Consider the following 14,022-nt stretch of genomic DNA (forward strand, 5'->3'; position numbering starts at 1 on the left):
GTGCTTAGACTAACACGGTTACAATCGACACCCCCAAAACGTGGCAAAAGTCAGGAATTAAACCCAGACGTCCTGAATTCCAATTCGGTGAGTTAATCCATACGACAGCACTCTCTTTGACTGACTAGTCCAGTGGCTTTGCCATCATTCTTCCTCTCTGCCCTGTTCCCTTTTAAGTGGAAGTTTCCCTCTTCCTTAAGAGACCAATTTTCCAGCAGTGGCTATTAAACAGGATGCTGGAAGCCCAACAGCGAGACCTCAGCTCAGCAACACAGAAGCCTGCAAATGCCACTGTGTCATGACCCACCCTCCAGTGGCGCAGGGTAAATCCACAACTTTGTAGCCACTGTCTCCTTTACTGCTCCATCCAGGAATAGCGCGGACCATCTGAAGGCACTTCCTCTGCCCGATGAAGGGCAACTGTACCTGAAAGCTTGCAAAGCAGAATTTTTCCAACTATTTGAGTTGGTCTAATAAAAAAATATCGGATTTACCCAAAGAACCTTGTCAATGGTATGGAAGAATGTGTCAAGCCAAGCATCCTATAACACTGAAATCTTCTATGCAAGGACGTTGCCTTGCTCCGTATCTTGGAGAGCTGGGCGAAAAACCATAGTCTGCAGACTGTTCTGAAAGGATGCATATGATTAGTTGTTGTTGTTTTTTTTTTCTTTTCTGGCACCAGGCAGAAACTAGAAACTTTCTGTGAAAAATCGAAGGAAAAAAAGGAAGCACTGCCCTAGAGAAACCAGTAGCTTGGTTCATAGTGCATGCAAGTGGGATATGGAAACCTATAAACACTGCCAAGTTTGGTAGAAAAAAAAAAAAAAAGGACTTGTATATCAGTGTCCCTCATGCCCTGTGAGTGCTCTAATTAAAAGGGTATTGGCTATTCTGAGCATGTGTGACGTCTCTGGTTTGGAGCAAATATACACTCCTGGGCTCGATGCCTTCCCCCCAGAAAGTTTCCGCTAAAACTACCACTTTACCATAAAAAAAAAGTCTTATTCAATTCAACAGCATTTTTTGATTAGAGAAAAAAAAAAAAGTTTAATCATGATCAGCAACTTCTGAATGAATTCTAGTGTTTTGAGCATCGTAATGCACATTCTGAGCTTAATAATAAAAATAAAATGTAATTGAAAAAAAATAGAATAAAAATAAAATAATTACAAGGTCCTAGTCCTGAATTGGTACCAATGAACATCGTTTGTATAGGCCAAATCTGTTTTAAAAGCCACATATAGCGTTTGGGGAAACATTTAGAGCATCTGCGTTTGAAAGCTGGCCTCATCCTACTGTGGGCCAATATAAAAGGTAGGGTTTGCTGTGAAGGAGTGAAGAGCAGGGAGAGTACACAAGGCAATGTTTGTGGACACCAGGAAAAGAATAAGAGCGTGTACACAACCTCCAGAAACAAACCCAAACTGAGCACGTATGGCAAGGTGTCTGCGTCCAGCTTTCTGAATGATGCTGGTTGAAAGAGCCACTTTGAAACATATTGTCAAATGCCCCTTTGGCCCTATTTCTTCCCCTCCCCAGATGCCTGATGATATATAAAGCAAAAAGGAAACTCTAAGGAATTTAGATGGTCTTTTCTCCCCTTTTTCCTGTCCTTCCAGTTATAGAGAATGGAAATGGAGAAAAGGGGAAAAAAAAAGCAGATCAGATGGCAAGAGAGAAAAGGAAAATGAATAATGACTCCATAGAAAACTATGGAAAAAATGAGCACTTTTCTTTCCTTTGAAAATATTTATGGAAATTTACCTCCATCCCTCAACTGGCAGCATTTGCAAACCAGCTTCTGCCAACAGCACCGGGATGACTTTAGGAAGGAAGAGATGACTTTTAGTTGGCTCAGCTCCCCGGTCATGGGGCACATGTTGCATCTTAGCAGAGAGAAAACATGCCCCCTTAATCTAAGTTTCAAAGCTCAGAACAGGTATCCATGGACCCAACTAATATAAGGGGAAATGGCACCTAAGTTTACACCATTTGGGCATCAGGCCCTCCGACTAAAATCACAACTTCAACACAAACCTCACTCACAGCCTTCGGGGCAGTCTGTAATGCCGGAAGGATAGCAGACACAGATGATCTCCAATTTCTTATGCGTCCTGCCAGGACAGACAGAGAGACCTCCAGTGGCTTGACTGCTGGTAGCCATGGACTTCGAGTGACATCGCGGGAGGCGTCGCGGCCGACTAGATGGGCTATGAATTATAACAACCCCCATAATAATGATAATAAAGAGTGTTTGCACATCAGTGCAAAAGAATGAGGAGCAAAGAGGATAAATATGGCTCTTAATCTTCAGCTATCTGCATGGGAAAGTATGATTAATAACTACAGAGGCTTAACATAACCTCCTCAGATAACGAGTGAGGTGGCCTTCTCAGAGCCCTGATTATCCTCTTCTAATGGGCTTCATTTATTGTGTAAACTAATAACGGAGGCCTAAACACTGCGCACTCCAGGGTATGCAGGAAAAACACTGAGCCCAAATGTGATTATGTTGGTGAAGACTGCCCAAGAAAACAGCGTGTTGCTGTGGGGAGGCTTGGAAACGAGGGGGGAAAGCGGAGGACATCCTGCAAAGAAAGTGCAGAGACAAAGCAGAGCAAGCGAAGAGCCCGGCTCCTCGTCTCTGCTGCGCTGGTATAAACCAACTGCCCGTCTCTGGGATTGCTCTGCGCTTACCGGCCTGCCGCTGAGAATAAAGGTCCGAGGATGCTAATACCAGGGAAGAACGGCATTAGCAATGAGGGGATCTGATTGCAATGCTGTCCAGAGAATCAGCAGCCGTGCCAGGACCCGGAGAGTGACACGAGTTGTCAGTCAGGGTTGCTGTTCTGGAGAGCAAAGTGACCCTCAACGAGAGCTGTATTCCCCAACGTGAGCGAGTTCAACTGCATGGCCTCAGCCTGGAACAGAAAGTGACCTGATGGGTCCCCTGGCTGGGTCTTTAAAGTGCAAGCACAGCAGAAAAAGAGGTGGTCATTCAGGGCATCTTAAAAGGATGCTGTCAGGAAAAGACTAGCAGACTCTGACCCGAGTTACAGTGAAGGAAGGAAGGCCCGTGTAACTCCGCGCGAGTCGGTGGAGCGTGTCCAAGTTTACTCCCAGGGAATGGTGCGCAGGATGAAGCCCTGCCCATCATACACTCGATTGCTTCACTCTGTAGCAAACATTGCATTGGGTTACCGAAACCGAAATACATTTAAAAGCCCCAATTTAGGTGAACCCGTACATCCCGTCAGATTAATTGTCGCACTTCTCTCAACAGCAATAATGGCATGCGCTTGGACAGGCCTTCTTCCGATGCATTAACACGGTGTTAGGGGGCTTGAGTTCATAGGCCTTCTGGGAAAGGTTTGAAGCTTAATAATAATAACAACAACAACAACAACAACAATAAAATCAACCCACACATAGAAAAGCTTGGACTTACAGAGAGAAGTTTCACCATCACAATCTAGTATTTATATTGCAGTAGCATCAGCTGGCTACTAAAGCAGTTCACTGTGCCAGGCATTGTACAAGTACCTAACAACGGTCCCTGCATTTCAGATTTATAAGCTAAGTAGAGAACAAGAGAAAACAGGGATACAGCAAACAGAACAGGGTGTAGGATGTATAAGGAAACATGGGAACAGTGTTGACAGTCAGATAAGCAATGGTTACCGATTACCCACAGCCAGGGTCAGGCTTTTGTAGGCATATTACATGGAGGTCTAAAGGAGGTAAAATAAGTGGTTTTGAGGATGGTTATGGGGGAAGCTCCTTCCAGCTATAAGGGCAGCCAGGAAGAAAATGCAAAGGGGCTTTTTTAGACATGCAATACATGGATAATGAAGGATGGGATCACTGGGAAAGGAACAGGTGGTAGCAGGAGATTGGTGGGTAGAGATAAGCCAAAAACAGTCTCACAAAGCAAAGATGACTACTCTGTATATGTTATATGCACATAATGTGTCCATCTGTGGTTCTCACCCTGCTACCATTGGTACCATTTTGCTGTGGGTCTATTTTTTTTTAGCCCAAATTAAAAACAAAATCCTAATTCTGTTACATACTTCTTTTTACATTTAAACACCCCGATTTTGAGTGCATGGAGACTCAACCATACCATTTTAACATTGGCATCAAGTTTGTTGCACCTTTTTAATCTCACCTAGGTGTAAATCAGAAGTTACTTGATTGAAAAAAAAACAAACAAAAAAACTAAGGTAATAAGTGGCATCAAAGCAGCTGGTCCTATTGCAATTTAAAATACACCATGACAGATTATGTATAAAACAAGCAATAAGCAAACCCAAGCCCCCAGTGAAGCTTTAAGAATCAATCTGAACATTAGCTTGGAAGGTCTTGGTTATGGCTGGTCAGGGCTTGCTTTGCTAAGGTCTGATTAGGAAACAATCACCACTGACATGGCATGCCAGAGAGAAAGTTAATGTCATTGGGAAGAAGCAGTGGCTTATGTGGCAACAGCATGAGCATACATGAGGGAAAAGGAAGGGAACGGACTTGGCCCTGCCATCACAGAGCTGCTTTGGAGCAAAATGCCTGCATCCCAAGGTCAGATTGCAGCACGTGGGACTCATCCATAAGTACTACAGCACATGGGGTTTTTTTAAGATATACATTTTAGCAAGACAAGATTTTAGCGGTGCGGGGGGAGATGTATGGGGGGAAAAAGACATAAGAACATGTCCATTAAAGAGAAAAATATGAAATGCACACTTCTTCTTTGAAAAATAGGTTAGGCTTAATTTTGTCCTTGTACTTACAGAAACTAATCAGAAAGATTTGACATTGTTGGGAGCCTGCCAAGCGCAGCAACTTGTACATGCAGTGCCACTTTAAGGCTTGCACTGCAGCTACTCAGCAGAACAAAGTCACTTTGGATACCTCCTCATTTGAACGGCGAGTGTAGCTCTCAACCTGTTCCTTCCCCACCTCTCTCCCTCCCAAAAAAGTGCATCTGAAGTTAAACATAGAAATTATATAGGTTGTTTTATGCCAAGTCCCATCAAAAGTCATTGCTAAGCTGACGTGACAGTCTCTTTCTTACACCGATTGGGTCCATCTCAGTGAAGTGCATAAGAATGTAGATAATTTTAGGGACCTGAATAGTCCCCGTGGCTTCAAATGTATTATCCATGTTCTTAAGCACAGGCTTATGTTGAACTGTGTCCTTCAATGGCAGGCTGTTTGATGCAAGATAGGCCATTTCCTTGAGTGGATTAGAGGCACCCAAGGATAGGCTCAGCCACTGGCTATGCTGCAACTGCAGGTGTGAAGCTGAACCGTGAGTAGGCAGACTCGAGCTACCTTTCTCCGGTCTGGCCTGGGGAAGAAGAGCAACTAAGGTGGATGTAAGCAAGGATTGTAGGTGCATATGCCGACTGCCAGGCAACACTGAGACTCATGCCACCATGCTTCCTTTCCCCAGGAAGCCTATGCACATTGATATTAAAACTTACATTTATGCCTTCATTTTGATGCTTAGGCACTCATAACCTAAAGGAAGAGTTTTCAAAGGTGCCTGCTTTCTGACCAATGTTGACAATCAGGAAACCTCTCCGAGGCTCTAAAATGCCCATGTCAGGTTTGAAAATGGGACTTAGGGGTTTCTGAAAACTTTGCCCCAAGAACAAAGACCTCTGTATCAGTTGTTTGTCTGCTGTGACATAATACTGCCAGCCTAAATGTACAGAGACACGAAGATTATCTGCTCGTCTCCCCCCTCGTTCTTTATTATCGAGAGATAATTGCATGAAAACCAGTATCTTAATTGCTTAATAATATATATGGGCTTGCTTTTCCCTTGGAAAAATGCATGTTCCACAACAGATGTGTAGCTCGAGTCACTAGAGTACAGCAATTGGAAGCCACAGGGTTTGGGGACCATTAATTATTAAGGGTCCTCAAAGGTATGCAGCAGCTTCTCCCAGACGCTCGCTGTACTCAACTCTTGTGGTCTTCGACTGGGGTTTGCCTAAGTAAAGAAGCAGCAAGGCCCACAGGGCCCAGGAGGTGTTAAGAAGGCACAATGATTTGCAGGATCAGACCTCCCAATAAGGATTTCCCATCGAGAGCCCTGCTCTCGATTTTTGACACCAAGTTTTCAGCCGCGGCAGAGGCAGGGTAGATTCTCTGCTCTCTTGCACCACATAAATCCATTAACTCCAATAAGCTTCATGCCAATAGCTCAAGACAAGTCAGAATCAAGCTCTCCGCCACCCCACAATGTTCAGAATTAGGCTAGAGGCACCATTACTTTGAGAGAAAGGATCATTTTTTTACGCAACTGCCCTTAATAAGAAGAAACAAGGGCTGGAAAATAAGAGCATGAATGAAATGCAGTCAAGCATTGCTCTGATACCAGTTTTTCTTCCAACTTTGTGCTGCTGCATCAGCTGCTCTTTAAGTAGCGGGAGCCCAAATCTGACCTACCTAAAACTCGTTAGATATAATTTTTAATCAGGGACCTGAGAGCTAACTCAATTCGGAAAGCCCGACTTTGATGGGCGCTGAGGGCACTCAGCCTCTCCCAGGATCAGTCCCCGAGTGTATTTGATTGCCGTGTGACTCTGAAAATGGAAACATTTTTGCTGAGATCCAGGTTTGCCCTCAGATCGTTACACATTATCTATTTATTTATGCATAAACAGTGGCATTATGGTTTGGAGAATAGGGACCTTTTGATGGGAGGTAAGCTTGACTAGCCTATGGGAGTTTACTGCTATGCATATAAATGAGGCCATACACACAAATATGCAGAGCAGACAAGTGAAAATATATAGCGTCTCTTTAAAATGAAATACTTTGATTGCTCCAATCACAAGAAGTTGTAAAACTACCCTGAAGAATTAACAGCCGCAGTACATGCTAACTACATCCATCATAAATTCGTCTTTAGTTTCTGTTATCATATCACTGTCTCCTGGGACCCCCAGTCTTGTCATCATTTGCCCTTTATAATTTATTCAGCTTGTACTTGCCTGAATCCTTTCTACTTATCATTCATCTTTACAGTTGTACATAAAATTAGATTGATCCTTCTGTGGCAGGCACGTCAGAAAGAGAAAAGTTGTCATTGAATAACACATAAAGCAAATGAAGGTCCAAAGACAGCTTTTGTTGAATAGCTTGGAAACTGTCCTGAGAGAAGCAAATGAAAAGGTGTCAAATAAAAAAAAAAAAAAAATGGGGAAGCACACCATCACCATTATAATGTGGTTGTTTTCCCTAATTCTAGGTGCATATACACATAGATGCATACACATACATTTATATGCATACGTCTTCATTCCCAGAGCTCAGAAGGCAACCGAGATCCCATTGCTCATCCTTTAGAAATCTGCAAAAGGGGGCTAATGAGAAGCCACGCATGCAATGAGCATACCGGTCTCAGTGGAGACGGGCCCAGGCCCACACCGTCTCTGACGCGGTGCTTACATTGCAGCCGCTTTCTCCAAAATACTTTGGACTGGAAGATGGAGAGCGAGTTTACTTTGTATTCCAGAGGCTGCTGTAGTGGGGATACAGAAGCCAATCTTTAACTAGTGAAATGGAACTTTAATGTTTACAAAGCAGATAGGACCCAGGTGTTTCATCTCATCTGGCGAACAGCGCAGCACTGTCAAACTACAGGGTTTTTAGTAAATGGAAAACAGTGCCCCCCTTCCGCCTCCCCCTTTCCCTGAAGTAAGATCCAAAAATTCCTTTGACCTTCTGGTCAGCCAGGGTTTTTTATTTATTTTTTTGTTGTTCTTGTTTTTTTTTTTTTTTTAAATCTTTTTAACCGTGATGTTGAGACACAGTGATTTCAGAGTGCTGGAGAATTTCTACAGGCCCGATGCTTTTTGCAAGTCTCTTCCTTCAAATCATTTTTTGTTTGTTTGTTTGTTTTGTGTTTGTTTTGTTTGGTTTTAATACTCTTTTCATCTTCATTTTTTAACTTTGGAAACAGGCATGTTTCTCCCAGGGGAACAATTAAATGTGTTTTCTTTCAAAATCTAAAGGGCATGGCAAGCAGCCTGTGTGTTCAGCAGGCTACTTTAATCAATGGAAACCCCTTCCAGCCTGCTACTGCTGACCAAATTACAATTTACATTGGTAGTGAAAACTTTGGGAACGGTGAGGAGGATGGAATACAGTTTTTATTCTAACACAGCATTGCAGGCCAAGAGAAGACTTCATGGTTTCCTAACGTGCGTCTCGGAGATCCTTTGATGCACTGAAAAGTGCATTAATGTAAAATGACAATAAGGGCTGCTAGAAGGGAGGACATATCCCCCACATGCACAGGGCTCTTGCAGGGCCTGGGTAATGTGTAATTCCCAATTAAGGTCTATTGTGAGGACTAAAGGGGTGCATGGATTTTTGCAAGCGCCTCTCCTCAGGGGTGATTGTCATCACACATGCATATGTATTTCATCAAGGCATGGACAACATGCATGAGGATTTCAGTCACGTATAACAAGATACCATGCATACGGCCACGATGGTGTTATTATGGTCACTGATACTATGCATATGACATTCCCTTTGCCTCCCCTCCTGATATTAATACTGCACATTCACCCCAAATTTGCTTTGCAAAAATAGCCAGGTGTAATGCAATGTCAAGTTTGTACTTCTGTTTAGGGTGGCAAAATAGGACAAAGAGAGACACGGTGATATTAGAAACAAAACATGAAGTCTGTAACCAGATGAAAAAAATCCCATGTCAGTAGTATCAGTTCCTCTTTCAGTGCAAAGACAGAATGGATTTAAAAAGGTATTTAGAAAGTTGGAAAGGCAACTCAAATTGCTTAGGCTCACAGTTTTCTAGCCACTTACTTTCATATTTATTTGTTAGAGTCTTATAGCGTGGTTTCTAAAGCAATACAAAGAGGCAGCACCTTCCAATAGTGCATGTCCCATGCCCTGCCTGTGCCTGATAAATCCACAGAGAGGGGGGAAAAGTCATTGTGTTCATCATACATGAGTGCAGTTTATTTGCGTCATAAATAAAAGTTGATCTTGATAGCATAATTACATTTCTTAGCATTATCCTCTGACGTTAGCCTCAGAAAAAAAGAGCAAACAAAAAAGTTGACTTTGCTCTCATTTGTTATCAAAATGGCTACACTTAAAATATAATTTTATTTCCTTAATTTCATTTCCTGTGGAGCCAACAGAAAAGAGTAAACCAAATCTTCAAGTGCATAAGTCCCATGTCCCCTGGACTGTCATCGTCTGGATCACATTGCTGCTCTCCCCTCCAGCCTCAAATACATTTTTCACGTTGTACTTTTATCTTTGAGATTTGCCAGAATCAGAAACCCCACAGGCAAATCAACACCCGTTCTGTACTCTCCCCAAAATGTCCCACCTTCCCTAATTTGCTTTTGTGATAAAAAAAAAAAAAAATAAAAAAAAAAGTCAGTGGTTTTCCCAGTATGGAGGATTAGCACAGATTATGGTGAACAGTGTTAATTATAGGTGGGGAAAGAGAATAGTGCATCACTCCAATCTGTTCTTGATTTCCCTTGTGTCTGTCTGGCTGGTAATAAGCCTCCTTTAATCTGGCAGTCCCCTTGGTGAAATCAGCACCACGGACAGCAATATTGATTGCTTCTGAGAAACCATCACAGCTGCTCACCCAAATTACCTTTGATATGTGACCTTTAATGTAATTACTGCAACATCAAAGCATTTCTATAAATTATTAAAGAACTAATATACTTCCTCATCCAAATACTCTATTATATGTAAAATAAACAATCACTAGTAAATGTTAGAATTTGAAATCGCCCGATGCTCACAATAGTGTTCACACACACACACACACACACACACACACACACACACTTGTGTCTTACCCCTTCATTTTTAGACAAGCGAGACTTCCCAACTGTCCAAACAGTCTAATGTATTCAATCAAAGGGTGTTCACTAACAATTTGATCTTTTAGATATTTTTGCAGCCACTGGAACAGAAAATATATCACAATTCCCTTCCTCCCTCACCACCTCCCCCGCCCCCAGTTGGGGGTGGGGGGGGACCCAAAAACCCCAAATACCATAAAGGCGTGATTAATCAACACATACCTGCTTGGAAGTCTTTTGATTATTCCACAAGATGACTTTATGCCCCACATATAACATGGCAATACGTGAAACATATTTCTGTCATCTTACAAAGCACATCCACAAAGTAATTACTGTAAAATATGTGCATGTAACCACTCCACTAAAAACACAGTGATACATAGCTGAGGCAGATGCCTGGATCTGGGCACAAAATGCTGGTGTCTCGCCATTTCCATACATTTGCATTTACGTGCATGTTATTAAAAATTATTCAATTCTGTGTTTTATAATAGCAGATACACATGGGGAAGGAATGCAAGGGAAGGTCCTATGCATTTTACAGGGAGGAAAAGGCCTCAATTCAAACATGTCCTTTTTCCCCCACTTTTCCATACTGGGCTTATTAATTATTTTCATACTTCCCCGGTAGTATTGTTAGTGTCACTGATACTGGCAGGTCAAGACAATGTGTTATATATGTGTCATTTGTGAACTCCTGTAAGAGAGGATTGGACCCTTGACCTAAGGAGTGCTTCTTATTTTATGGTGATGAACTATGCTTGATATTGCCAGGGCATGTTATCAAGCACAGTTAGGTATGTCATAAATAATTCTCTGCTACTCACTTAGGAGCTATAAAACAGTACCTAGGCATGATAGTTTATCAAAAGACAAGGATGGTTTCCTTAAATAAACTACAGTGACATCATTCAGAGGCTGAGTTCGGGAACTTGGTGAAGAGATGGCCACAGCCAGGCGGCTGTGTGTGTTGGAGCAGTGGGGGTGGATGGGAATAGTCAAATTAAAACGAGAAGAATTGGAGCTACTAGATTTTAAGGATTGTTTATTAAATCAGGCTGCTGTTTTAAACAGGGTGTATCCATCATTCGTTGTTGGGACAAATTGTAGTCTCAATGATCTTTCAGTTTAGGGCATGCAAGAGGAATAACACTTCTGAAGTCAGTGCATTAGTCTCGATTCATAAAGGATGCAAATGAGGTCTAAAGCTAATAAAAAGAGAGGTTCTCAGAGCATCACCAGACCAGCAGTAAAACCCCAAGGGTGAAATTCTGGCCCCGTAATCATCAATTTGTGTTTTGCAATTGGTTTTAGGACGGCCAAGTTTCACCCTAAGAGCTTGGCTGTTTAAAAGTTCCTACACAAATCTCAGGTTTGCAACCTATCCCCATTTTCTAAACATGGTGAGCACAAAGCAACTCCCATGGTCTCTTGTGGAGATATTCCAATTTTATAGCAACACCTCCGAAATAAGACGCCAGCCGTAGAAAAATGGCACGAGTCCTGTGCTGGACTAAGTGTCCCAATTTTCAAGTCTCGAGTGCCCAACAGCTTCCAAAATTAATGGATGTTACTGCATACTTTGTAACTTTGAAACTCATGCCACCTGCTTCATCCTTTCCATATGGATTAACTTTGAAATGTTGATTTTGTTTTACGTCTGCCCCTCTAAAACCGGCTCAATCCAATCTCGGCTCAGGAACCATGGTTTGAAATGTCCCTAATCTAATCTTTATGATTTTTCCCCTCCCTTTTACTTATGCTTTACTCTGCAGCTAGTCTCAGGCATGGAAAAAATGAGAGGGAGAGAGAGAGACTGCAAAGAAAAAGAGGAAATCACTTGAGAGAAGTAACAATAGGACTGGAGCCACTGAGATGGTTCAGACAGAGCTGCAGCTAACCAGTTTCTGGATGAACTATTTTGATGGAGACATCACCTGACAGCAAGGTATTTTTAGGGAACAAAATATATGTATTTACATAAGGCATGCCCTTTATGACGAATGTAGGGCCAGATGAGTAAGCACATCTCTGCATTGGCGAGATGACAAAGAGAGAGGTAAGCAGAGATCTATACGGGACAAGGGAAGTCTCAGGAGCAGCATTCCTCACAAGTTGATAGCAACTTGTATACTTCAGCAGCATCTCCCAGCTCACACACAGAGGTAAAATATAGGCAAATAAGGTTTGGGGTTTTTTTGGTTTTTTGTTTTTTTTCCAAGCAGAACTGTCTAGACAAACAAGCTTTCTCCTAACTGCATCATTCCCAATGCACCTTCAACCCCCTTCTCCCCAATTCCTTCTGGACTGCCCTATTTTTTCTTCCCTAGGCCTCAGTCCTTCCCCCAGGTGACAGAGCAGCCAAGCAAACCCCAATGCATCTACACTCAGCTCAGTGTTTCACTTCTCTTTCCCCCCTATCCTTAGTGTTGCCTTCATCCTCTCCCATCATTGAGCTGGAAGCCCCCAGGATCCCATCCCCAACCACCCTGCAGGGCAGGGTTTCCCCTAATAGCAGTGTTTCTATTCTTAGTTCTGCTTGTGTTGTCTGAACCTCAGATCTTGCTCATGTGAATAATTTTCCTCATTATCTCATGTTCGTCTCCTCTCTCTCTCTCTCTTTTCTCCTTGTCTCGCTGCCTTTCCAATCTGCTACAGCTGCTTGAATACTAAAGCAATTGAATCAAACCACTTTGTCATCAGGAATATGTTTTCATTCTGTGATAACTCAATAATTTGATTGGTTTCTTTCTGCTGCCACACCTTGCTTCGTGGAAGACAGTTAGAAGAGGTGCTACGTCGCGTGCGTGTACGCTCACGCACCGGAGGGCTTGAATGAACCTACTGATCTTGCTTGCTCGCTCGAGTGAGGATGGCAACATCCAGACTGCAATGGGTTATTTCCATTGCCTATGTCTGAATCTCACCAGCCGGTTGTGTGTGCATGTAGAAACGTCCAGGCTGGATTGCGGCACGTTGATTTTATTAGCCCAGTGCAAATAATGACTCATCGAAGCAACAACAGTCATTCATCATCCAACCCCCAAAATGGGAACATCAGCTATACACGAGGTCAGATGAGGACAGAAAGTTGGACTCACCCCTGGGAGTGTCTTCTGTTCATGCAGTGCACTCTGGGCCTTTAGAGCGGACTCCCTTTCGCAGTACGTTAGGAAGGCACAGCCTGCAAACGAAAGGCAACACCTCATTAAGTCCAGTGGCGCAGAGTGGATCAGCTTAGAAGTGGGGTGCAGAGTAAGGCCAGTCTTCTCCCCCTGGCAGAGGGAGCTGCACCCCTGCCCTTCCTTGAGCCAGGTGCTTTTCCTGAAATAAAATCATATCCTGTGGTGAAGCACAAAAATGGGCAACAATGCCACATGCACATGGTGGGGACGGGGACAGACAGGGGATAGCAGGGGGAGTTGAACTTACAGAGACACATGCATAAGTCCTGATGGAAATAGGGAGTTTGGAAACCCCTCCCACACCACCATTTGTTAAATCTGGTTGATATTTTATTCCTGTCTGGTCCTATCCATGAGGAATTAGAAGTGGATTGTTCAGCCAAGACCTTCACCGGCACATGAAGGATAGTGCTGAAGCCCTCATGCTCCCCCTTTCCTACCATGTACTCAGAAGAAAGGGCACACAAGGACTTGGGACTTCCAACTGCAGAGGACTATGCCTAGCACTTAGCCTGACTTGCATCCACAAGTAGCCTCCATTTGCATTCTTACAGAAGAGAAACCCTCCTGTACTCTCAGCGACAAGGACTTGTTGGCTCATAGCCACGTGCAGGACGACAATCGCATCAAGACCTATACACACACACAATCCCAAATCCCACCCTTTCGAACAAATCATTCAGACTTGCCACAACGGTTCAAGGTATTGGTCTATCTGGTAGGGCATCCTACCAGTCACAGGGAACCAATATCTATTAAGACCAAGAAAAATGACCCCCACCCCCAACTATGCAACTAGTCAAGACTTCAATGTAATAATCCAGTTTGTGTGTGCATGTGTGTGTGCACACGCCCATGTGTGTGTATGATCAGATTTTTTTTTACTGCAGTATACCGAAAGCCTGCCAGTTCCTGCAGCAAAAGTGCTTGATATGCAGAGGACACTTTCCCTA

At 43.1% G+C, this 14,022-nt stretch overlaps 1 protein-coding gene across 31 annotated transcripts in view; it reads right to left on the bottom strand.

The window, feature by feature from the left end:
* The window catches only part of LOC102368354 (CUGBP Elav-like family member 4), an 840,681-nt gene that overhangs the window by 724,121 nt on the left and 102,538 nt on the right, over positions 1 to 14,022 (bottom strand). For all 31 annotated transcript variants that reach the window (XM_006022468.1, XM_025202782.1, XM_025202772.1 and 28 more), the window contains exon 2: positions 12,986 to 13,068. In XM_006022468.1, the coding sequence (XP_006022530.1) occupies positions 12,986 to 13,068 (83 nt within the window). The remainder of the gene's footprint in view (positions 1 to 12,985; positions 13,069 to 14,022) is intronic.

This window comes from Alligator sinensis, unplaced genomic scaffold (assembly GCF_000455745.1).
Source record: "Alligator sinensis unplaced genomic scaffold, ASM45574v1 scaffold801_1, whole genome shotgun sequence".
Taxonomy (NCBI): Eukaryota; Metazoa; Chordata; order Crocodylia; family Alligatoridae; genus Alligator; species Alligator sinensis.